Genomic DNA, 26,527 nt, shown 5'->3' with positions numbered 1-26,527 from the left:
TCAAAATGTCTGTAGGGGAAATAACAGGGCCCAAGTGTGCGCTCTCTTGAATACAGGATTAGCACCTTCAGATGCATAGGGATGTTTAGTGTGGAGGAGCCACGCTTCCTTTCTCAGTGCTGTCATAAGGAAAGGAAGAGAGAAGAACTGCTCAGTGGTATCTCAATAAGAAATCACCACAGGAGCCTCTGTCCCCAGTCTGTAAGAAACAGGGCTCTGTCAGATGCATATCTGTCAGATGCACATCTGATAGCTGATTTCTATGCTTACAGAGGTTGTCACATAAAAATAGTATCTTTAGCTACAGGCACAGTTCTAGGCTTAGATAGTTGTGCTAACTACACCAACTCTGTGGATCAGGCAGAAACAGCCCTGCAGCACAGAACTTAGTTTCTAGGTTGCTGCCTGGGTCGTGTTTCTTCAGACATCTTGCCTATTTCTTCCTGGGTGGAATGGAGTTACAGTTTGATGGAGGACAGTGACAGTCTGAACTGTGGAAGGCTCACTGGTGCCAGTGGAAGGATTCCTGGCAGGCTGTCAGGGCTTGAGTGCATGAATGCCTAATCATCAGATTCAATTATTTAAATTGGGATGCTCAAGTTTGAAAATACTTGATTTCTTGCCCGTTTTATTACGGCTTCTTCTTAAGTAGTGAATACCAGTGAGTTCGATAGACTTGAGACTGAAGATTTAACTATAGAGCACGGCCTTGACCTCTTAAGATTGCATGCCTCTAGTGGGTCCTCCAGACAAAGGGAGTCGGGTTATTTGTCAGCATGTCAGATCTGTTGAAGAGGAGATAAAAGACATTATTGTCTCTTTATCTAATTTGCATGCAAATCTACTTTCACTGTCCTCATCTGGAGGGATTTCCATGTTGTTTTCTTTTGGAGGATGTGCTATTTGGATCTCCCTGTAGGAATAGCACAGGGCTTGTCATTTCCACAGAGCCTATGAAATCAAGTATGCTGCAGAGAGCCTCAGTGAGATGGAAGATCAATTTGCCAGATCCGTGCTCACAGTATCTCAGGGCACAGACCATCTCAGGGACCCTAAAGATGCTGTACAGCCCAACTGGCTTGGTGATGGCCAAGGGGGGAATCAGAAGGCATAAAAGTGCAAGAACTTGTAAGCTGGGACAAGGGCTATTTAAGAAGAAAGAAGAAGGAAAAAAAGATTAAAAGAATAAAAATGCCCAAGTGATTCACAGTGGTTGCTCACCACCAGCTCAATGAGTCTCCAAGTAACCTCCTGCAGTTTAATTGCTGAGCGTTATGACATATAATATGAAACATTTCTTTGGTCATGTGGGTCAGCAGAGAAAAGATGCAGAAAAGTACTTGATTCAGTGTAAGAACTGCTCGGGAACAGCTAAAATGTTGGTAGGGCAGAGTTAATAGCAGTATTTTCATCATATATCCAAAATGGCACCCTGCCAGCTACTTTGAAGGAAATTAACTCTATTTCAGCTGAAACCAGGGCAGAAAGGCAAAGAAAAGCAAAGAGATGAAAGATGCAGAAGTATATTGATATACTGACTTGTTGGTTTGCTGTTCACTCATAAGGACAGTAAATGCAATTAAGGCAGCATTTGTGCTCATTGTGTGCACACAGCTCCTGTTATCACACAACAGACCATCATTTTCCAGACCATTAAATAACAGCTCTGATACTTGAGTAAAGATTTACACATGCCTAGTTGCAATGTGTGTGAAGGTAAGTTAATGTCTTTGGTCTTTGGATTCTTTGGTAAACAGAAGCCTTAAACCAAGCCAGCCAGTATGCTGAGCGTCTCTGATTAAGAGCAGTCACCAAAGTGGGAGTAGCCATTAATAGCTCTTTTTTTTCTAGGTTTCCATTCTACTATGAACTCAAAATAGCTTTTGTAGCTTGGCTGCTGTCTCCATACACTAAAGGCTCCAGCCTCTTGTACAGGAAATTTGTTCACCCAACTCTATCTTCAAAAGAAAAGGTAATCACAGGTGCCTGGGTAGAACAGATCTAGTCTGTGTTTGCTCTGGTCTTCATACCACTCATTTTCGTTGAAGGACTGAGATTTCCTTATTTTCTTCCTTTGTCAGTTGATCATCTCTTTTTGGTTGATGTGTTTTCGTTTTTTAGTGGTGGTTGTTTTTCTAAATACTGGCATCTGTTCAGCTCACTCATGTATATTAGCTCATGTTTGTGCACTTGAGAAGTTGGGAGGGAGGGGATAATAATACCTCCAGAGCTGTTCTGCACGTACTAGCTGAGTATAGCTGGAGTGCTGTGTTATGGCTGGATGTAATGATTAGAGAAACATGGTCTGACAGCCGGGGCTCCTTAACTTCGTACCCAGCTCTGTGCAGCAATGAGACAAATAGTCCAACCTGTCTGAAAGGGACGTAGCAAGCACTTGCCTGACTGGGAGAGGTGCAGAATGTTGAAGACATGTAGCGTGTTGAGGTCTCGGCTAAGAAATGTCCTGCTGAAGTTTATGATGTTAATTTCAGAGGAGACATTACAGCTTGAATTGCTTGCCTGCCTGGGAGACTACCATGGCTGTGAATGGGACATTGTCAGGCAGATCCATCTGGCTTGTATGAATACGTGGGCTAAGAATAGCTATCAGTCACATATCAACATACAAGCTACTAAGAAGTGAATAACTGTTTCCCACGTTGCCAGCCATGGCAATGAAAGATCTCTATTTAAGCCACAGGCAGTGCATGAACAATTGTGTCTCAGTCCTGTCCAAGGGAAACAGTGAGGATCAGTTCCCTTTTTGTTTCCTGGGAAATTCTGTTTATGCTTCTCACAAGTAGTGCTAATGCATTTTGGGTTACCACCTCTCATCTGGAATGAGAACAGGAATCACTAAGAACCCAACAGCTTCCTACAGTCTCCAGCTCCTACTAACCCAGTATATCCAGTAGCTAATTGCTGGAAGTTGTTGTCATCCATTATCATCTAAGTCCCTGTGTCCTGGGGGAAGAGAGCACAAGGACAGGAACTTTCCCTGCATATTGTGCAATGTTAAAATCCAGACCCTCTAGGCCTATAAGTTCCATGGGCATTTTGGAGATGGACACTGCAGTGATATGCACAGATACCTCAGATACTTTTGAGAGGACCAGTACTGGACCCAGGGCAGTAGAACTGCAGCTGACCAGCATCATACTGCCATTTCTTTTTCACTACGCAGCAGTCCAGTTTGTCTTTGGAGTCCATAGACTGCCAATGGCTTCTGACACATTCTTTCCAGGTAGATGTGTCTGCCTTCCTTCCAGCGCCTATCATGGTGGTTGCTCTGTGCAAGTATGTTCCAAATTTGGATCTCAGTCTTCCATTCATGGAATAAAGAGATCCCAAAAGCTGACTCCCTACTGACTAGCTGACTACTGACTACTAGCTGACTACTGCTCCCCTGCAAATCTTCCCCATTTGCAAATGAACTTCTCCACTGAAGTACAGGGGAAAGGTAGCACGTCTACTTCCATAAAGTTTGCCAAGTTTGAGGCTGGGAACGCTGAACTTATCACTCTTTGGGGTTTTTTTTGTTTGTTTTATTGTCTGCTGTGACAGGAGATCGATGACTGCCTCGTCCAGGCGAAAGACCGGAGCTACGATGCCCTCGTGCACTTTGGGAAGCGGGGCCTGAACGTCGCGGCCACAGCAGCTGTCATGGCAGCTTCCAAGGTAAAGGTGGGGGTCGGGGTGGTGATATTAGCATCTCATCCACATCCATTGCCACCTACAGCCACAGTGTGGAGGGGGAGACATACCAGGGGTAGGGATTCTCTCACTGGTTTTCATCATACCTCCCAGTTTGCTTCCTATTCACCAACCACAGATGTGCCTCTTGGGATGAAGACAGTAAATGTGGTGCTTAGAGAACCTGTATGAGGTTGTAAATGCAGCATGAAAACTAGGGTCTGCTTCAGGCCTCTTTTTTTTTTATTTTCCATGCCATTCAGTACCCTGGTGACAACATTAGCAGTGCTGTTCATCACAGCCTGTACTCTTTGTTCTCTCTATCAAAGTGAGAGCATGAATGATGCTAACACGAACACAATACCCTAGCTAGGAAGTAGTTTTTTGTCAGTACCTTGCTGGTGAAATGAAAAGCCCAGCTTGTTATCTGTTGTGCTGCATTCTTGAGAAGTCTAGTGACCTCTAGTCCAGATACTAACAGAAAGTACCTGTGACTAGAAGTTCAGGAAGGCTGAAAATTTGTCTGACAGATTTACGCATAACATACCTGGTGTGTAATTCTCTGGGGATGTGCTTATGTGAGAGTGAATGGGAAGTGACATTAGTTGCTTTTGGGGAATGAGTAGATGCTGGAGGAGTGGTCTTATCTGAGGAGGTGTGTCCTGTACTCTGTTCCTGGCTTAGAGCCAGGACCAGAAAATAGCTGTTATCTCTTTGCATGAAAGGTGCAAGAACTTGATAACTGGGTATTGTGGTTCTGCTCTCTGGCAGTGGATTACCACAGCTTAGGATAGATGTGCATAGCAACAATACTCCTGTGGAACAAGACTTGTCTAAAAAATGCAGCTTTCATGCAGCCAAATACAGTGTTTCTCACAGAAGGGTAATGGAAGCATATGAGCAAGATGGATGCTGGCATTAGGAAAAACGCATGAATGGGAGTTGAAGGAAATTATTTTCCTCTGCCAAATGCTTTTCATATGACCCTGGGCACATCATTTAGCATATCCTGGCCTTATCTCCTGTAAAAATGAATAATTCATCCTTGGGAGGCCAAATATGGTATAGGCCATTAAGCAAGTGGAATTGAAGAAGATGTTATGTAAGTGTGAGCCCTTGAGATGTGTCATATACACACAGAGTGACAAGGATACACAAAAACTGTTCCAAAAAAAGGCCAAAAATTACCTCCTGTTCCACTGCCAAGCATTGGGCAGACTATGGCTGTCAGCCCAGCTCAGTTCTACTGGTGCACTGCTCTACTGCTCTTAAGATTCTCACTGCCTTGAAATACAGCTCTAGTGGCAGCAGGAAACCAGGCAGAATGGAGAAGACAAGGAAAGTACTGCTTTGTTTCAGATAATGAAGCTTCACTTTCATTGCTGGAAGAAACCAACATGTGCTGTGACTTCTGTGGTACTGCTGTATGGAACATCTGCCAGTCAGACTTGAGAGTAAACAGTTAAAATATTGCTTCCTGTGCTGGACCAAGAGAGTCTTTCCTGCATGTTTCTCTGGGGATAGGGAAGTGTTCTGTTAATAGGATGGAGAGGTAGTCATCGGATTGATTGATTTATACAATAATGCAAGGAACATTCATTCCTTTCATTCAACCTTGAGATTTAAGTTACAACATACTTGAGGAAAAATGTGATTCCTGACTTCTTCACCACTTCAGCATGTAGCCCTGGCAAGTTGCTTGCTTCTGTGCTCCTCAGGGTGCAGTTTCAGCAGACAGAGTAAGGTGATCTAACAGCCCTCCTTTTCCAAAATGGGGGTGCTGCTCCCACTCCTGTTGGGTTTCTCTGCACCAGCCGTTTGGGTCTCTGCATTAGCTCTAATCCATTTTAATGCAAATTCATAAGGAGAAAGAAAGGGAGCACCATTTTTCTTATCAAGTGGAAGAGTCCACAAGTGTGTCCCATGAGTGCTGGAGCCAACACAAGGGGAGGGACAGAAGTGCATCATGAGGAGTATGGGTGGAGGAGATAAAAACAAGACCTTCCCTTCCTGGTTGTGAGTAGGAGATAGTTCAGCTGTGCTGCTCATGGAACCTCACCCTTAATACCTTTACACTTTCATGGTACAGTAGTTAGGAGTGGTTGAGGCAGTTTCTGTCCCTGCCCTTCTCAGCCTGAAATTTTGGGCAGGGGAAAGTTGAATGGTTGTGACTGTGATTTTCAGCCTGATGTGTTCCACTGTAGGAGGACTGAGCTGCGGTGCCTCCAGTATTCAGGACGTGAGGTGCAGTGGCTCAGGTGTGATCGTGTTCCTCTTTAGCTATCCCTGCTGCAGAGGGAATGGTTTCCAAGAGCTGAACGATGGTGACAGCTTCTGTTGTCCTGGTTTTCAGCCGCTGTTAAATGTATGTCAGCACCCTCACTGGCACACTTGAGAAGGAGGTATAACAGAGGCAGATTATCCTGTGTGAGTGAAGTTTAAGTGATTATTTATCTAGAAAACACTTTGAGCTGACAGATGCAAAACCAAACTGCAGTGCTGTTCTCAGAGGAAAGTTTCCAGGGAAGAGAAAGGAGAATAGTAGTTCTAAGCCTTATCCTGACTTTCCCTATGCCAGAGTTTAAGGGTATCCAGCTTGCCTGAGATAAGAGTTGAGTGTAGATTGGAAAGTGAGCTCTGAAGAGGCTCATTGGGTTTCAGCCTTTACCAGGTCTGTTAAAACTGTAACCTACAGAGGTGGCCGTCTATTCAGAGCTATTGAGCACCTGCAGGTGCCATGGAAAATGGGGCTTTTACCAGCAAGTGGGAGGATTGCTCTTCTTTTCTTCTTCACTTGGTTTAAAGGATGAGGAAAACATGATTTCCTATTAAGAAATAGACCCTCAGACATTGCAGTGGGAACCTTCTGCTGGCGAGATACACAGCGAGATGCTGGGTTAAAAGTGTGCTCCATCTAGACTTGTTTTTCAGTAAATTAGCTTCAATCTAAAGCCTCCTGTACTTGGAGATATGTCTCCCACTGTGCACAGCCCTGTCCATTCCTGTCTTTGTCCCATGGTGTGGGACATCTTGTGCTCCCAGTGGTCCGGATCCATCACGATCTCTTCTCTTTCGTGATCTCTGTGTGAAGCCCATCGTTCTTTTTTTTGTTTTTTTTTTTTAATCCACAACACAGCACAGTATTGCTGGCTCTCTGATTATGCTTTGTGTCTGACAGGCTGCTACTTAGATGTTTCTCATAGGCTAAGAAGCTGCAAGCTGAGCACAGCCACACACCTTCCTTATCTCTGTTCCCTGACCTCTTTCCCCTTTCTATCTTTCTTAGCCAAGTACAAGCTTCTCTCTCCCCCTCCTCCTGCTCCCCTCCACGGCTCTGTTTTGTTTTGAAGCCACAGTTGTGCTAATGTTGGCACAAACCTGTGCCAGTTCATTTTACAGGCCGAGGAGCTGTCAGTGTCCCAAGTACCCTGAGCCTGCCCAGCTGGCTCACTTGGGTGTTTTCTCTCTCTGAGTAGAGTCTATTTTTGATGCTCTCTAAGCAGACAGGGCATTAGATAGCTGGGTTTATTATCCCTTCTAGGTGCTCAGCACAGATCTTTTCCCTACCCCGAACAGCCTGTGTCCCCTCTAAAGAGCATAATCTTATTTGGGGCTCTGTAATCCTGTCCTCATTGATTGGTCATCTGTCACACACTGTGACTTCAAGTGGGTCAGTGCTAAGTGGTGGGATTAGATGACCAAGCATTAAATCTTGCTGCTCTTTGCATGTTTTTTGTTCCAGTTAGTTCAGCCATTCCCACTCCCAAGGAGCCGTGGGCACTGATCACCTCTTTTCCGGCTCAGCTTGCAGCAGCAGAAGAGAAGCAGAAAAGGAGCCTGATTTGTGTCTAAGTGTCTCGCCTTCCCTCTGCTGTCACTGCAGAAACAGAGCAGCAGCAGGGCTGTTATGGGACACAGACAGTGGGGCAGGTGCAAGGCTTTGGCTGGGCAGCAGAGCCATCAGATGGAGGCCTGGGCACAAACAGGCCTTTCATTGGCGGTGCTCTGGTTTCTGATGAGAGCAGCTGAGACACGTGTGTGACTGCAGTGAGGAGTGGTACTGATGGCTTGGAGGCAGCACCAGCCTCTTCTGGCACACCCATAGGAGCAGTTGCTCATCTTCCACCTGTCACCCCAAGCTTTCCACCACCTGCTGCCTTCCTCTGTCCCCAGTTGCTAACTCTCCACTCCTTCCTTCCCTTCTCCGGAGCCTGCTGTGCTCTGCCTTTGCTTCCTCTGTTTCCATAGCCCTTCCATCACCAGTTTTACACTCTCTCCAGCTTTTAACTTCTTCCATTCTCCTTAAATCTTCCTCATTTCCCAGATCATATTCTCTTATTCCTCATCCTGAACAAACCAATTCAGCCAAACAGGTCAGTGTAATTTTACCACAAGACAAATCCTGCCCCCAACTACTTAACCACCTCAAATTGCAGTCTCAACTCTGTTCTTCAGAGCAGAGCTGCAGAAAACATCCTGCAGCCACCAGGCCATCATAAGCCCAAGATTTCTAATAACATAACTCCCTTGGTCTTCTGTTTGCACAGAAGCTGATGCTGTTCCTGTTGCGTGCCCCTTGGTGCAGCCTGCCTTCAGGAAAGGGAGTAGGGGGCACAGCACACTGCTGGCAGTGGGCACAGAGCCTTGGCAGGAGATGATGAACAAGGTGGAAGGTGCAGGCATGCATGACTGGTGTTGATGAAAAGACATTTATGCCTAATAAGTATGAGAAACAGTCCAGGAGCCTTTCATGCGTAGTGAAATATGGCTTGCAGTGCTGCCAGAGCTAGCAGTCGTTCTGGGTATCTGTTAAAAAGGCCAGACATGCAGATGAAGGGGGAAGCATTCAGTACTCACATCCACCTCTTTAACTGCTGCATCAGCAGCTCTTAAACTGCTTCAGCTCAAGACCACCTGACAGGTCTGGCAACATCACTTCCATTCCCTCTGGGCTCATCACCCCATAGGGGCTGCAGCACTGCTGGGTTAGGTTTCCTGAACCCAGGAAATTTGTTGGAAAGTCTTCCATTTTTTGCTGGATTTTAAGCCAGGAGAAGAAACACCGAAGATCACTTAGATTTTATCCTCACTGGTCAAACAGCATTTTTTCCTTCATTTCAAGTACTTGGCTGATGTAGCCAGCACAGCTGCCCAGAAATCAGAAATATTTAGCTCTCTGATTTCCCATGATGATTGATAGCTATTAATGTTTAGAGTCCAGACTTCTGTGGAAGAAATGGTGCCTTCTGTGGCATGACAGTGGAGACCTGCAGTTTTACTTGAACTGGGAAAGAGTGAGGTGGGGAGCCTCCTTTCCTAAGAAAAGGAAGGATAAAGCATCTTTGTAATGACAACGTTGCAGAGAAAGTGTTTCTTTGCTTATCAAATGCATCATAGGACAGTCTGTCCAGTCTGTTTAGTACCACATCTGTAACGGCCATACATAACGTGTGCCTGTTCTTTTATATGGCCAGGAGCTGCAGAAATCAGGAGGGCACCTGTTATTGTTATCTCAGAAGGGCTGAGCACATTCCTTATGAACGCAGCCTTCTTCAGAAGATCTTCACTTGGGATCCAAAGCCAGTGATCTCTTGGTTGAGCTATATTATCCCAACAAAGGCTTTCTTGGAACATATGTTACCACTAATCAGTATTTCATGAATGGTATCTGTTGTGGTGTAATACATTTTTTCACTCTGAAGATTCAAAAAACTGATTTTCCCCCAAATCAACAAAACACAGTCCCTGCTGCAGAGGTACAATCCACCCAGCTGGTTCCGGTTTTTTCATCTCGTTGGCTCTTGCATTAATGTCTCCAGGAGCAGACAATCGCCAGTGAATGCACAGGACAGCAAAACCAAACAATAAAAGTACCCTGAGAGGCTGGGCTGGGAGACACAATTTCATACTGTTCCCAAGAGAGGAAATGGACTGCACAAACAAAAGGGTGGATGAAATTAAGTTTCCACCATCAACGTTAATGTCAGCTGATTTCCCTTTGAGTCTTCTGTACTGTTTGACCTCTCCAAACTCTGTAGCTCTTCCCATGGCACGCAAGCCATAAAGATATTGTTTATAGGATAGCTGCATTCATGTGGGTTGACAATGGCAGAAGCAACTGCTCCCTTCATTCCGGCCTCTGCTTAGCCCACAGAGCCAATGGTTTTGCTCTTATCAGGGCGTTCTGCAGGCAGGCCCTGTGAGCTTCTTCATGCAAACATGCTTGTTGGTGTAATTCCCCAGTGTTACCCCACTTCTCAGAAGGGCTGGTAATCACTTGGACTAAAATGACTCCTGAGCATCCCTGACCTAATCCTGTACCTAAACTAGTCACAGGTTAGTCATGTAGTGCAGTCTGTTCTTAATGACTGTCAGTCTGTATTACAGAGGTGGTCAGACACTGGGGGTCTCTCCCGTGGGATGAACCTGTGAAGTGCAAAGAGTGACAGCCTGTTGTGTTGATGATTTGCTTAACTCTTTAAACACACTTGCTAGGTAACACCCTGTCAGCTGGGGTTATGGAGTGTTCTCTCCATCTCTCTGGGAGAGCTGAGGAAGGGAGAATCTACATTCAAAGTTGTAGTTCACAGGTGGGTGCCCCTGCTTTTTATGTGTGTGTGAGTCCCTGTACAACAGTGTCATGCTTATGTCTCACCTTGATTACTTATGCTTCAAATCGACCTTATTCTCAAAGCTTTTATGTTTGTTGCCACATTGGCTCTTTTTTTCCCTTGCTAGGTCTCTCAACTACTTCATTTACACTTGTATTTGGACCAGAAAAAAGGGCAGGTAATCTGCTGAATGCTTCTGCTTACACCTAACTAACATCTGCCTCCTTGCAAAAGCCTAGTTTGAGCTGTTTTCAGCTGAGATTGGTCTCAGGACAGATGCTGTTTGCTCTGCTTCCAGTAGGTAGATCCTATGTGCTGAGCTTTAAAAGCCTCTCCTTGATCTCACCAGCAAAATGCCTTCCAAGTCCTCTGCTGGCAGTAAGAGACTCCAGCAGTCAGGCAGGGAGCTCTGAATGCAGAAAAACCATCTAACCCAGGTTGTTGCTACTGTGTTGGCCAAGCTGCCATGTCTGTTTTTGTTTTTTTTCACTAATGGACAGAGGGAGCCTCGTTCCCATTGCTGTGATCTCATTAGAATGGTTGGGCTTGCAGTGGGGCTAGAGAGACCAGGACTTGGCCCAAAGGTGAAGATGGATTTCTGCAAGCATTTTCTGACAGGGGTGGCTGGGGAAGTCCTGCTGGCACTGTAGCAATAACTGATGCCCTAGGAGTATGCACTGCCCCTGGTAGCAAGTGTCTGCAGAATGGAAGCTGTAATATGCATGCAGACATGTCTGCTACTGTGTAACAGGAGTTACAGCAAAGAGAGGAGAAAATTAACAGGTTTAGTATTGTGCTGGAAGTGCGGTGAGTGTGACTTAGTGTTCCCTTGCCTGTCCATTAACTAATGATCCTAAAACGCGAAAGGCCAGAAGGTGCCATCCTGCATTAACAGAAAGCTTCTCTTACATGACTTGGCAGTTTTCGATTCTTGATTTGTGTCCGGTCACTGTGCTGTTACAGTTTCAGCTGGAAAATGGAGTTTCTAGTTATTAAAGATGTTCTGAAGCCTAAATAATGTCTGCAGAATTCTTTCAGATGGTCTAACTGAAGATATGATGAAATCCAGATGCTGTTATTTGTTTATATTTCGATTATACTTAATGAGACTTTGTTACATATATTGCAGATTTTAAGATTATGTTCATAACTTTATTTTCCTAGAGACTGTATACAACCACCTACAAATGTAGAAGAATTTTTATGAATGATTCCATAGTATGTAGACTCAATTTTTTCCAACTCTTAAGTCCACCTCCCTTTTAAAACTTGTATTTCCAGTGTGAATGCAGAGATGAACTCTGGAGAGGCAAAGTAATTCTGTTGCATTGCCTTTTAGAGTATCTGTCATGATATTGACTGCAGATTTTGGAAAGGACCAAAATTTCTGATCCTTCCAGGCTATGTTGGTTGGGTGAGTGTTTGTGGCTTGGGCTGTTAACACTGGGTTAATGTTCTTTACTAGGAGGTGATGTTACCATGTGCTTTTTAGTGTTTGTCTTCTGTCCTGTCAGTGCCACTGAGCCCTGTTCCAGTCTGGCCCTTCTCTGCTCCTTCCCTGACAAAACAAATGATGAGAAGCATACATTAGGTCCTTGTTTTAAAGCTTTTAGATCATTCTGTGCCATTATATCACAGGTTGCAGTGCAAAAAATAACTTAATTTTCAATGCAAAAGAGTGTATTAGTGTCATCTTCCCTGCCAGGTTGGTCTGAGACATGAATCTCATCTCTAATCTGACTCACATCCACATACAGAAATCACTCTGTGGAATGAAATGCTATTTGGGTTAGCTGGCTGAGCAAAGCAGCCGGGAGGAGGCTAAAAGCTTGAGTTCTGCTGACATTTGAGCTGGTGGTGCAAGAGAAATACAGCACTTGTGGTACAGCAGCTTATCAATTGCTAAGCCCTCAGCTTCGCTTGTCCAGTCATTCTGCAACAGCAAAACATTAGCTAGTGATCTGATTGCTCATAACAAGTTCTTGTTAGGGAGCTGTCTGTTGTAGTCAGACTCTGGGGTAGAATGTCTTGTGTCCCCTTTAATCAGCACCGACAACTGGGCGGCAGTGCGGGAATTTGAAGAGCCGCAGAATGGTTTGGGTTGGAAGGGACCTCAAGGATCATCAAATTCCAACCCCCATCACCTGCTCACGTCCAGTTTTTCTGCCACCTACACCCCCAAGTCCCTCTGTGCAGTACTGCTCTCAGTCCATTTATCCCCCTACTCTGTGCTGATGTTTGAGATTGCCTTGATCATGGTGCCAACCAAGCATGCACAGAGAGGTGTTAAGACACCAAATGTTCAGTAAACTGAGGAAAAAAACCCTACTGTGGCTTCCTGGCTGGCTCCACCAGGTGACTGCCCTACAAAGAACAGCTCAGTTTTACTGTGCTTAATGGTGTGTGTTTCTACTGATGATGTTTCAGTGCAGCACTGAAGGAGTTATCACCATGTGCTCTTTGGTTCTTGCTGATGTAGAAAAGTGCTGTAGTCTGGGATGAGCAGCCTGTCTGTGGCTGAACTGATAGGCTTTGGAAGTCTGAATCCTGAGAGGGTTTTTCAGCCTGAAGCTTTTTATAAAGAAAAGTTGGTATATTACTGATCCAGCAATTTCCTTGAATGTAAAGACTGAAAGTTGCCACGGCAACTTTGGTTATAAGCACCTTGTGCTGTGTCTAACTACAGGGCCTAAAAGTAAGTTGCTAAGGAAATTATATAGGGTAGAAGCACTGATTTCTCATTACTCTGCTTGTGAAATTTCTGAAGTGATGCTGGTAAATCAGTACTTTTAGGTAACTCAGTACATCAGCATGTCAATGCCATTTCACTAAGGGACAGGCACGGAATGTCTTTGTCTCTTGACTGAGAGCTAGTCTGAAAAGCAACACAAATGGAAGGAGTTTATTTCTTCCTTAAGCTGCATGAGAAAAGCACAGGAATAATTATTTGCTTTTAAGAATAACTTTTTATTACATCCAAATTTCAAATGTGCTGTCCTCTGAAAATTCTTAGTGTGACTGAGAACTGCTGGATGAGTGTCATCGTAGAGGATTAACTTCAAAAGGAAATTATTTTGATGTGGACCATTTAATTGCAGTTCTGAAACAAGAACCTCGTATAATTGAAGAAAAGTTCCTACCAGAAAGTTCCTACATCCTCCTCCTCCTTCAGATGTGCCCAAGGCTGCTCCAAGTTCAAATGACTGCGTTGAAGAATCAGAGATGCTCTCCATCACAGTTTCAACTGATCACATTTTGTGCACAGAACCACTCTAAACGGAAGAGCAAAGACAGCACAATGATGCTTTTAACACTCATTTACATCCTCTCTAGGTTACTGGAGCAGGCAATTTTTTCTTTCCCTGTTGTCCTAGTGGTCAAACTTTCATTCATTTTCATTTCATTCAATGAACCGGGGAGAAGGAATGTTTGAAATGCACTGTCTAATCTAACTTCTGTGTATGTCATTTGCTTGCTTGTTTAACTAGGGACAGGGGGCCCTGTCTGAGAGACTAAGGAGCTTTAGCATGCAGGATCTCTCAACAATTCGTGGTGACAGCAGCAGCACTGTTCCTCCTTCGGTCACTGTACGAACAAGTAGCAAACAGAGCCAGCCAAAAACATCCAGAAGTGCATCGGAAGGCACTGGCAGCTCAGGTAAGTGCCAGCGTTATTTTCGGTGTTGTGTTGTCTGGAATATCACACAGCTTAATGAAGTCATGCAGTTGGCAGGAATATATAGAAACAGACATTGCAGGCAGCACATATCAGAACTCACAGGACACAGACACACTGTTGAGTCTCTTGGCACTTAAAGAGAGAGAACAGTATTGTTTGATGGTTACTATTCCTGACTGGTACCAAGGACTGGACTTGTGCATGCAGGGAGCCAGTATCAGCCTTCACTAGCTGAAAAGTTGGGTTTAGGGCTAAAATCAGTGGTAGGTTTTCAATGAGAGGCACTATTGGTGGGAAACGTGGTGGGAATGAAATCCATTCCTGTATACACCATTAACAAATTTTGCTTTCATTTGTGGCAAGTGATCTGAAGATAGTGTTCATGTCCAGAATAGAAAACTCTTATTCAAACACAAATAAAGAAAACCTTCCAAACCCTCCATCCATCCCGTCTTACTTACTTCTTACTTATTTCATTATTATATATTTCTTACTCTTACTTATTTCTTACTCTTACTTATTTCATTGAGGTTCCTCACCCTGCTTGTTGCAGAGCCCTTCTCCCCTCACAGCCAATGCAGACAGGCATCACTAAGGGGCTTTTGCACTCTCTTTAAATCAAATTATGTAAAATGAATGGTCCTGATCTCTCCAATCCTTGTGCTGTTTTGTGTGGGCACAGTTATGTATGTAGTCAGAATGACTAGAGGGGCAAATTGACCAGTCATAACTAGTGTGTGTGTGTGTGCATATAGAAGAGTGGGATCTATCAGCCTGTATGAGGCCCTGAGAGCTGCACACCAAGCCTAGGCATAGTCTCACTGCTTCACCTTCTGTGTTTGCTTAGTTGGAATTTTGCGTGAAAGCAAGGGAGAGAAAGAATATGCTGCCCATTAGTGTGCCACATGTGCATATAATATATTATATATGGGCATGTGCATAGACAGTTGCTATCAAACAGCTGACATACGGCTCTTTTTCCTGTCCCAAAGCCCCGAGATAATACAAATGTTCATGTCAGCAATCCCCACTGTCTCACAGTGAAACATTAGACTTTTCTTCACATTCCTGTTTTAGAGATAATGGCAGTAAGTTGGTCTGACATCAGAGAGAGTCAGCAAAAATACCCCTGCCCGTTTGAACTGAGGATGACTCAGATGGAGATCACTGCTTTCTTGAAAAGGTCCTAGAAGCCACCAGCCATGAGAAAGCCTGACAGCAAGAGCTGGGATGCATGGAACAGCTTTAGGAAAGTTAGCAGAGAGCTTGGCTAGGACTGCATACACTTTCTGCAGTAGAAATCCTACTTTATGGAGGCTTGTAGGGAAAGCTGGAGCGAACAGGTCTTGCATATGCAAGAGAGGCAATGTGGTGATCAGGGGGAATCACAACTGAGTTCAGACCCTGCTTTACTACAAAATGCTGGTGTGACCTGGAGTGTCCTTAGTGTGTCTGTAAACCAGGACAAATTGCACTTTCCATGGCCAAATCCTGAAAGCCTCGTGTGATAGAAGATTCTCATGTATTTTAGGGTGTATATCTTAGAAGATTTCTTATGTACACCTTACATTAGTGATCAGAACATGTAAAAAACCTGATCGGTGTCGCAGTCCTGACTGCAGTTCCATCCCAATCTTGCAAGGTTTCTCAGTTGCTATTTGTTAGGTAGTTCTCCATCTTATCACTACCTCTGAGAAGTTTCTGGACATCCAAAGTGTCCCTTATTTTTTCCTGTTCTCCTATTCTGTCCTTCCTTTCCCCATCCAGGCATCTGAGACACTGCATGTGGGTGTGCTGTGATTTAGTTGATTTGATATGGGTTCCAATATTCCCATAGCCATTCTGCCATTCATTCATCCTGATGTTTCCCTGCTCACTCTCTCATCCTCCATTCATTCTGACCAATTACAGCTGTATGCAAGTACAGCTTTCAGTGTCAGTGTCCACATTTATAATGTCAGTAACTGCAGCAGGGACAGTAACCTGAAGTGTTATATTTTGCCTAGGTGCTTTGGGATGTGCTGATGTACTAGTGGGGTTTGCTTGAGGAAGGAGGCATTGCTAGGCCAAAGCCAGCCTACAATGGGGAAGCCAAGCACTGCTGGAGCTGTTGTTACTCTTTACTCTGATCCTGACATCCCCATGCCTAGGAGCATGTGTGAGCATCGGTCATTTTTAAGGGACATTCACAGTCACTGTTGAAGGAATACCTACACACCCAGATTGCCCATGGGAGGGCTTTTATAGTGCTCCTGAAAGCTCCCTTTATTGCTCTCATATGGCCATCAGGGATTCTCAAAAGCTGCAGGATTTGCTTTCCATCTAGCACAGGCTCTTTATTTTCTCTGTATGCCAAACAGTGGTGTAAAGGAGAGAAGAGGAGCCTTATGATAACATGATGTGAAATGCTGCCCTCAGGACATGGAACAGACTTGATGAAGCTATTCAAGCTGTCTGGTAGTAAAGAGCTGTGGGTGGGAAGAAATCCTGAAAGTTGTGTAGCTGTGCTCCAAAGGCAGCCAAACCACCCAGGGAAGATCAGAAGTAATTTCCTCAAGCTGTCTGTGATCTATCTAGTTTTCACTACAGAATCTGCTGACGTGTGGGGAGCTGCCTGCTGCTCCTGCTGCTCCTGCTCTCAGGTTGTGGCAGCCCCAGAGCTGTGAGACTGTGGATGCTGGGTCAGTGTCCTGGGAAATTACTGCTGTTGTTTGCCCTCCAAAGTAACTTAAGACACTTTGGAGAGATATAGCAGGAAACCAAGAGGTGAGGAACTGCAAAGTCCTCAAGTCAGCTTGGCTGCAGAACAAATGGTACCTGGAAGGACAGCCTCACTTAGAACAATATGGCAAAGACAAGATTTGTCTCCTTAGGTCTAGATTACAATTTGAGTGAATTCCTTGAGCATTGAAAACGCAGCCAGATCTGGTGTGGAACTCAGTGTTACTCGCTTCCCATCCTGTTGTATGACTGTGCATGTGGGATATTTAAAAGAAAGTGATTTCTACAAACAGAGATGGAGAGAGGTCTGCTGCCTTCCCTGCACAGAGACAGCTGAAACTCAGCTCTGTTGGTATGAAAATCCCCACTACCCCAGTGAGCACCAGGAGCGCTTTGGGTTCTGGTTTCACGTCTCTGGGAATGCTTCCAAGCCCACCGAGACAACTTTCCTAACAGCAGTGGGCTTTGGCTCTGGCCAAAGGCTGGCTGCAGCATTGTGCTGTACTCCAACTACATTAAATAACCACTCAGCTACTTTCATTTCCATTGCTGTTATTTTTTAACATGTGACTGGTGCTGCTTAGATTGATTTGTGACTCCCTGAATTTCCTTTTGACAGCAAGCATTGTGTGAAGAGCTTGGCATTTAGTTAGCAGTACCAAATGCAGACACAGCAACGGTTTATTTTTGTCTGCAGAACAGTGTCTTATGAGGCTGTGACATAGGATATGCCAGAGTTGCCTTTGAGAGAAGGGAAATGAGCCCTACTTTTTGCTGTTTCTCCCATAGTTGCAACCAGCACTCTGGCTGAGGCAGCTGTGCTAGTGCTTGAGCAATAGCTGAGATGCTCAGCGAGCCTTTGGTGCAGACAGCTGAGCCACGGGGCAGGCACCTGAACTATTCACACCCATCCCACAGAAAGACCGTGCTCCTCCTCCTCCCCACGCCCAATCTAAAGCCACGTGTGGGCAACACAAGAGGCAAAGACAGCTTTGCTGTGACTTGTGTCCACACAGTGTGTTACACAAAGCATTACCACTGCTTCTGTGAAGCACATGCACACCTTTCTTCAGTGCACGCCAAGGAAACACAGTGCGTGCCCTCCCTATGCATGACAGCCCAGCCACCTGTCCTCTTTATCTCATCTCTCACTTTGCTCTTAGTTCAGCATTTCTCAATTTAGCATCCTGGTGATATTATAGCTCTGATGCGTATTCCAACCTGTGCTTTTCCCCCAGGCAGAACTGTCCCTTTCATTGGGGAACTGTAAATGTGTGGCTGTTCATCATGATGAACAATTAAAGGTCCAGAACAGTGTTTCCAAGTACTTCTCAAGGCAATCCTGTTTTTCTGGCAAATGTGCCAAATAAACAGATGTGTCTGTATTAACAGCGTGGGGCTTTTGTACTTCTTAACCTTGTATTATTGCCTTAAAAGTATCCTGACAGTGCAGATGAAACTCGTTCCTTTCCAATGGCTGGAGAGTGTGACACTGTGACTGGTGGAATGGGATGGTGGCCTCTGTGTCTCAAAGCTCAATCCCACAGTTGATGCAAACGTGTCATGGTTGCTGATGTCTGCTGACGCTCCCAGTGTGGGCAGGGGGCTGGAAGCCAGCCTTTATTTTGGGTTAGCCAGTGAGACAGTTCAGCAAGCAGCTTTGCATTGCCTGACAGGACATCAGTGTCTGGAGGTGACACAGTGTGCCCAGAGTGTCCCTACAAAGGCACCTACTGCCCAGACTGAATGCCCTTACTGCTTGAGCTTTCCTGAGGCAGAGGTCATTCTTAGCTGGAATGATCTCAAAGAAAAAAAAGAAATATGCAATGTGCTTTCTGATACCCCTCTGTGAGGAGAGAGTCGGGGCTGTTTTTTTAGTTTGCTTTTCTAACTTAAGCTCTGAAGGCTTAGCAGGATGGAGCAAAGGTTGGGAAGTATCAGCACTCAGTGTGTGTCTGGACAGCCCTGTCCCCGCTGACCAGAAAAGCTCTAGGAACAGCCCATGTACGTATGTCATATGGTCTCAGAGAGCAAGCCTTCAGAAAATTGAGATTGGTTACCCTCTGTGTAAAATCAGAGGTTGAAACTATGGAAGAGTTGTCAGTGTCAGCAGTGCAGGGATAATGTTTATTAAAGAAATCACAAACAGCTCAAACCCTTCTAGCTCCAGAAAATCCTTTTATCTGGAGTCACTGGTGCCACTCTGAGAATTAAAACAGGAGGCTCAAACTAGGAATGGTTTCTAGGCTGTTTCCTAAAGCACAAAGTGAAGCTGTGAAGATAACAGTTTTGTGAACGTTTGTGAATCACCTGCATTTGCATTGAAGGGTGCAGTGCAATTCCCTTGGTTATCTGCATTCTTAATAATCCATTGCAAAACTTCTTGCTATGTTCCTGGTTGAGGAACATCAGGGTTCTGTGAATGTATTTGTTTAGAAGCTGCCTGAGTGTCTGCACCAATGCTAGGAAACATCTCATCTAAATCTACAGAAAAGGAAATCCAGGCATGTAGCAATGCAAGCCCCAGTATTGTAACCTGTCTTTACATCACACAACCACTTGTGCTGTGTTGCACATTGCTTATCCAAGCTCCCCTCCTGTCAGGAGTTATTTCTGTTCAGTGATCTGAGAATGGAGCCCAGGAGCTGTATGTACTCCCAGTCTTAGCACACAGCCACGTGAGCCTCGTTCCTGGGTCTGTGCTTTGTGATGGTGAGCAGAGACGATCATCTCTGTGCAAACAGGAGCCACAAAGCCCTCCTTGGGGCTGTTCAGCAGATTTAGAGTTGCTCAGTGCTTTCTGAGAAATGGTAGCTTACCCTGATGAGTCCCTAACGCTCAGCTCCTCTTTCAGTGTGCACGTGTTGCTCAGTATGCCGACTCCTCAGAGGTGAGTGCTGGATTTCCTGCACCCTGATATCCACGCATACTTTTTGGGCATGGCTGTGTTCTCCAGCCTGGCTTGCTCCTGCTGCTCTTACTCACCAGGTTTCCTAACACCAGGGGAACAAGCAAGGGGACAGCCAGGCTACGAGTGGGTCTGTGAGCCGCGTTGTGTGCTGACGGCAAGTTTTGCAGTGCTGCTCACCTTACTGACCCAAGGCTGGGGAGTTTATCTCTGGAGAAAAAGCCTCAGTCCTTTCTCTTATAGAGGATGCATTTTGTCCCAGTGGCTGATGAAAGGAGCGGGAGGCCTCAGGTTTGGGTATGCCAGAGGATGCAGCTGCCAAACCCTTTGTTTAGGGAGGAAGAAGAAATCCAGACGGGCAGTGTCTCGTGTTAGTGGGAGCTGACTTTCGTAATTCCTATACCCCTCATCTCATGTGCTTTCTGTTTGTTTTGTATACTGCAAACAGCCCTAAGGGCTTTGCAGCAGAGGCACTCAGGATCGCAGTGCTGCCACCGTACTGCAGCCACTGCTGTGAAAACACAGCTGGCTCATGTCACCTCCAGAGCAGCCAGGCGTGCAGCATTATAAGCCTGGAGGCTGGAGCTCCCAGCCTGACCCTCTGTCTCCTTGCACATTATGTTGGTGGCAAATCAAGCTTCACACACTTGCTTTGTCACCCTCGCTGTTGTGCTGTTGGGGTTGGAAGTAGATGATTTACGGTCCCTTCCAACCCAAGCCATACAATGATCCTATGGTTCTATGATTCTTTTCTAGCTCTTTGCACTTTCACATTTGGGGTGAGCATGCTGCTGTGCAGGAAAATGAAGCTTCCTTCTAGTGGTATCTGTTTAAGTAGTCATAAACTCCTTGTATTCACAGTGCATTTTATTAGCACCCTTCTAATTTTAGCCTAAACTAATTTTATGGATTTGACTTTTCACTGTTATTTATAAAATATTCATTGAATCCTGAAGTGCTAAGTAGGCATGAATTAAACCTGGGGAGGTCCTTTAATAATGCTACAACAGTAGTCAAACCAATGTGTTTACAAATTGGGCCCAAATTTGTGTACACTTTGCTATTGCTTTATTTTGCTGTTTTTTTTCCTTAACCCAGTTGCTCTGACCGTGTCAGCTGCAATATGCTGCATCTTATAGGAAGTTCCTTCTGCCCCCACGGGCTGCCCTTTCTCTGTCTCCAAGGCAATGCATGCATTAATGCACTTGCAGACAATGGCGTGCCCTTTACATGCTCCTTACTAAGTGCAGCTTTGGGATCTTGGAGGGCAGGTCCCTGACTATGTAACATGAATGTTTTTTTCCTCAAAGCTGCAGAGAAAGAAACAAAGTTTGCTTAACTGGACTAAATTGTTCCAATCTATTGGCACTGATCTTTCTTTCATACCAACTTCCGTGAAGCCAGTTGCAGGATACAAATGTTAGAAGTACTCGGTCCTGAAGAGATTATAATCTAAAAGGGCAGATATTCAAGCCTAACCTCAAGCAGGATATTAAAGGCTGCCTCAGAGCCTTGATGAGGCCTTTGTGGCAGGAGCAGTTGCCTTAATGTTTCTGCAGGTGAAACTCAAATGTCTCCCTTAAAACCCCACAGCTCTTAGGAGAGCACAGGCTGGTGGGAGCAAAAAGCTGCCCTCCCAGCTCCCTGGGCAATATCCCGAAGGAGGCACTGGACACAGACAAATTAATTTGGGCCAAACTGCAGGGGGTTCATGAAGATGCAGTCTCCTTGTGCCATGGAATGGGCATCTGTACAGAGGCTGAAGGCTACAGTGAGTTCAGTATGATGCACAGAGGCAAATCATAGAACCATTTCAGTTGGAAGGGGCTTTTAAAGCTTATCTAGTCCAAATCCCCTGCAATTAACAGGGACACCTACAGGTCCATCAGGAGCTCAGAACCACCATCCAGCCTGACCTTGAGTGTCTCTAGGGACAGGGCATGCACCACCATTCCAGGCAACCTGTGCCAGTGCCTCATCACCCTTATTATCAAAAAACCGTGATCTGTGCTCACAGACTCTCCCAGGTCTTTACTCAAGTTTCTGACATCTCTTCTCTGTTCAAGGCTGTTCACCCTGAGGATGACGATGGAACAGTGATACAATTACATAAGTGTTCTTTTTCCCCTTCCGGAAGGACAAAGGGAAAACCTTCAGGGATTTGTTTGTCTCTTGGCAGTGCCCAGTAAATGCTTAACTGCTGCTCAGTGCTAAACAAGCTTGTCTGGGACTTGCATTTAAGAAATAACTTCTGTGCTCAGTGCTGTTATCTCAATTAACATCTTTTAGGTGCTGTTGCAAAGACTGTGTGGCATGGCTGAAAGAGAGGAGCAGTTTTAGACTTTGCAGAGAATAAATATATCTCAAAGATGTTTAAAATTTGTTGTGTATCACAGAAACTGTTATGGCTACACATATCTGAGGGGAAGTTTAATAATCATTTCAGGCAGCGTAAGAAATGTGTAAGGACATTAGAGACAGATGAGACTGGTTTGTGAATGTGCACTTATGTGACTGATACAGGGATGTGCACCTTTAAAACTACAGCTCAGCAGTGACTGATGGGCAGCTTAGCCGAGGTGTTCGTCAGCCATGCACAAGATGTTGCAGCACAAAGCCTCTAGGAGCATTATTTTATTAGAGCTTTTCCAATAAAATAATGTTGGGCCCTTTCCCACACGTGGCTGTCACCCTGAAGACAAGCTGACAGATCACACAAGCAGCAGAGAGCTCAGCGAAGACCTTCATGGGATGCTCGTGTAGTTGTGTTTTAAATCACCCTCTTGGTATATTAGATGTATCCAACTCCTTCTTTGTGGTATGCTGCAAATCACACCTGAGATTCTTTTAGCAGAAAGTGTTCTTAACAATGAATTGACTTTTCACCAAGGAAGCTGTTCGTACATCCCTGAGCAAAACAATTAAATGGTCTAGGTGACCATTTTGCTTGTAGCCAGTTTTGCTGCTATCTCTTGTGCTAGGGATTTACACACTTCTTTACCTTTTTCTCATTGAGCTCAAAGACCAGACAACCAGTTTCTGTTGCTGTAAGCATTTTATTCCTTAAAACTTTCCTTCTAAATGCTGAATCGTATTTTTATGGGCATTATTTGCATCACTTTTCAGCAGTACCTCTGAATGGCAATTTGGGAGTTTTTAATATTTATTTTAGTAATGTCAGGGAAGGAAAAATTTTCATAGCAAATCAGTAGGTTAAGTACATTTAAGTACATTTAAGTACATTTCCACTTCAGCAACAAAGTTCAAACATTCATTGTTGTTTAATAAACTCCAGTTCAACCACAGATGTTCTGAAAGCAAAGATGAGAATTTCTGTGCTCTGAAACAATGTTCCTTCCCCTTCTACATCCAAATGTTTTCCCCTAACAGTTTATTCTTTCCTTTTCTCTATGTAAATATTATGGGACTCTGATGTAAGTGTTAAAGATTGCATGAGTTTTCTTCTGAGGTGTTTGGAATAGACTAGCACTTAACAACTTAATCATTTGTGGGATGTGTTTTCATTAACCAGTGACTTTGTTGATGATGTGAATAGACTTGTTTGCTTTGGTTGCACTTGACTTCAGCTTTGGAAAGACAAGCCTCTGTCTGCCTCTGTTTTGTGGCCCCTGGGCAGCGTTTGCTGGTAGATTGGCTGCTTCTAACTTCTTGGTTTGGCAATGAAAACTGTTGGAGAAGTATATGAGTTGGATCAATGCATTTTGGAAATGATGGCAAATTTGTCTCTGTTGCAGGGAAAAGAAGCTGATCGCCATCATATAATAAATATCTGCTCTCTTGCTCATATTAAGTGCTGTGCAAAACTCCTTATATGAAGGATCCCCCAGAAAAGCTTAGCTTTGGAGTGACCTCATGTTCCATTACAATAATACAACACCTTGTTCCTGGCTGTGTAGTCTGTGACTGTGGTTTGTTATATAGTTCCTGAGGAATTACAGTGACAGAAGAAAAAAGTGTTGCCTGGGAAAATAAGGGTGGGGGAGGTCCAGCTTCTCTAAGGTATTGGGGTGCTCAATTCCCCTGTAACTGTATTTAAGTATCCAAGTATTTCTGAGAATCTGCATCAAAGTTCTTTGCTCATCTGTAGTTAGTGGGCAAAGTCCTGACCTCTGTTATGCTTATGTAAATTCATAGGTCTGGACTGTGAAAAGACGTTTCTACAAGAAGTAGCAGCAGCTTGAGCCTAGGACATGAGCATTTTTCCCATTTCTGCAGTAATTCTACCCCTCTGTATAAAGATGTGTAGGCAAAAACGTAACAGGTGAAAACACCCAAAAGGTGCCCTGCTCTGAGATGGAGAGTGAGAGCCTCCTGAAGGTGAGAGAGCCAGGGGACAGACCTGGATTTACATGGCCCCTGGATTCACACAACCCCTCCTGGCTATGAACCAGTCCCAGGGCCCATCAGCTGCTTCCCTGGAGCAGCACACACTGCTGGCTCTGCCACTTTGGGGACATATGATAGTGCCCTAAAGCCCTGATGCCTCTTAGAAACATACAGGAGGTGACTTGAGGCCAAGCACTGTCCTTGAGAAGCCAGCCCCAACTGTGTTTTGCTCTTTGGAGTGCCCCTTCTCCAGGAGCAAACCTTGGTGTCCCTGAACCCATCTGTTCCCTTTAAGCTTCCATCTCCCTTCCCAGTAGTTCCTCACATCTGCCAGTTATTCTGGTTAATTCCCTGCTTTAGTCCTATTTTCTGCACCTGCAGAGAACCCACTCTGTTGGTGTAGGAAAAGTTAGGTTTTATCTTGTCATTGCCTGGTTCACAAAAAAAATGACCTCATAGTTGGTGCTCATTCAGCCCTTTTGAGGTGAGTTGCTTCTGTGATTCTGGTCTCACAGTAGTGCAGTGTTCCACAACCATGGGACAAAGCCTGGCACTCCAGGTGGATATGAGGTTGGCATTGCCCACAGTGTAGATGTCTGAATCAGGATGGGCAGGCAATCCTTCCTTCTCACTCCAGACCTTATAGGATGTCTGTACTCAAGGTTTGTGAAAGCCTAGGCTGGACACGTGTATTCCCTTTTCCAGGACAGTGAGGCTGAAGTGAAACTGGTTCCCATTTGTGTGGGTTTTGGTCTTCATAACCTTTGGCCCAGTCTTCAAAGCAGCAGCTCTGAGGCAGGGACACCATACTCAGGCTGCTGGGGAGAGTGGGAGGCTTCCAGAAGCGTTGGGCTTCTGCTCTGCTGCCTGTGGAGATATAAAACATGGGTGGCAGTGCTGCCCGAACATCTCTTTCATCCAGCACCCAATTCAAGAGAGAATAACTGGAGAAAGCAACGTCAGTTTGGGAGTCCCAGGAGTGTTATCAGCTCACACTTCCTTCTGTCTTCTTTTGCAGTGCACAGCAGGACAAAGGCCACAGAGCACGTTTGCCTGATCCTGTATGTTCTTAACGTCTCACTGCATCTCCACAGTGAATGCTCACCTGCTAGTTTTCCATCACCCCTCTGGCATGTCCCCTTCATATCTTCTTTGCTCCAGGGAAAGCTCTTGGCTCCCCACAGCGGCACAGGGCTGAGGGGTGTCGGTAGGCCTCCACACAAACCTCAGGGATGCAGTTTCAAGAAGTCCTGACCCAGTTTAACTAACTGGAAACAAACTACCTGATGTCCAGCCTGCAACCCAAATCTGAGGGACCTCTGGGGAATAGGGCAGCTGGGAGCAGTCATGTGAATTGGTGTCAGGGGAGCATTCGGTCTACAGGCTGTGCTTGGGTCAGGCTGTGCTCAAACACTAAACAAGCAGCTTTTAATGCAAGCTTGACTCCATTTCTCCTTGGTTTAGAGGGGCACCACAGAGCTCCTGCACCCAAGATGACCTCAGCTAGGCATCTCCTGGATATCTCACTTCCCAAGTGGAAAGATAAAGTTGTGATTAAAATGAAATCTCCCTAGACTGATTTTGCCAAGTGCTGTAAAGAACATTTAATATTCTCTTTACAGTGTAGTCTTAGCACCACAGTCACCTATAGGAAAAAAACAATAGTTCAGCATTGCTCCAGGCCTCTCTGGAATGTGACTGTCAGCTTTTTCAGCACAGCTGGGAAGAAGTCAATTTCCAGCTCTTCCTGAAAACCTGTGACAGTGTGTTTCAGCCTGCCCCTGTGAGAGGTGGCAGAGGGAAGAGACACAGGGTTAGCAGCCAGAGGACAGTGTGCAGCGTACCCTGAGCTTGTCTCACAGTGTTCAGCTGCTAACATGAATTGGGCACTGGAGAGAGCCCTGGTGACCTGCCTGTGACTGGTTTTGCTGTAGCCAAATCATTTGCCCTTTGTGTTTCCATTTGCCAACTGAGAACTGTTTGAGAATCCAGTTTTGGGGATTTATTTTGTGTGTGCTTTAAGGATCTAAATGGATTAATAATGGTCAGATATTGAAGAATCCCCTTTCTGTAGTGTTTGGCCCAGCAGAGCGTTACAGTCAGGCTCAGAGAAAAAGTGTAGAATGTTATTTCTACGTGTGTTTATAAAACAGCCCAAGTAGAGTCAGTAATTGTCATCTAAGCACTCAACACTTCAACTCCTGTTTTCCACACGTGTTTTAAAATGAAAAAAAGCATAACTGTCAGTTAAACTAAGAAAGATCCAGCCCTGCTGATAAGAAACTCTGCAGAAACACAGGTACCTTAGTCACCTGGGTGTCCCTTCTATAGCTCTTGCTTTGGACTGGCTATTGAAAATACCATCTTGTTTCACCATCTGAGTTTGAGGCAGCAAATGAATGGTGGTGTGCAACATGACCGGTCCCATAAAGATTGTGTCATAAATCACAAGAGCAGAAGCCACCAAGCAGCCATTAGTGATGTACAGTCATGGACTCCTATTCTGCCTTTGGTGGCATTAACAGTCTGTAAGACTTACTCTAGCATGACAGAGGAAGAATTTTCCCCA

General features: G+C 45.0%; 1 protein-coding gene across 1 annotated transcript in view; it reads left to right on the top strand.

The window, feature by feature from the left end:
• Nucleotides 1-26,527, top strand: part of REEP1 (receptor accessory protein 1) — a gene marked incomplete at both ends in the record, with an annotated part of 58,458 nt that overhangs the window by 27,640 nt on the left and 4,291 nt on the right. The window contains 2 exons of the mRNA XM_079534209.1: nt 1,852-1,972; nt 3,565-3,678. Coding sequence (XP_079390335.1) covers nt 1,852-1,972; nt 3,565-3,678 — 235 coding nt within the window. The remainder of the gene's footprint in view (nt 1-1,851; nt 1,973-3,564; nt 3,679-26,527) is intronic.

Source organism: Tetrao urogallus (genome assembly GCF_951394365.1).
Source record: "Tetrao urogallus genome assembly, chromosome: 4".
NCBI lineage: Eukaryota > Metazoa > Chordata > Aves > Galliformes > Phasianidae > Tetrao > Tetrao urogallus.
Note: the sequence above shows the minus strand (reverse complement) of the source record. Positions and strands in the feature narration are given on the sequence as shown.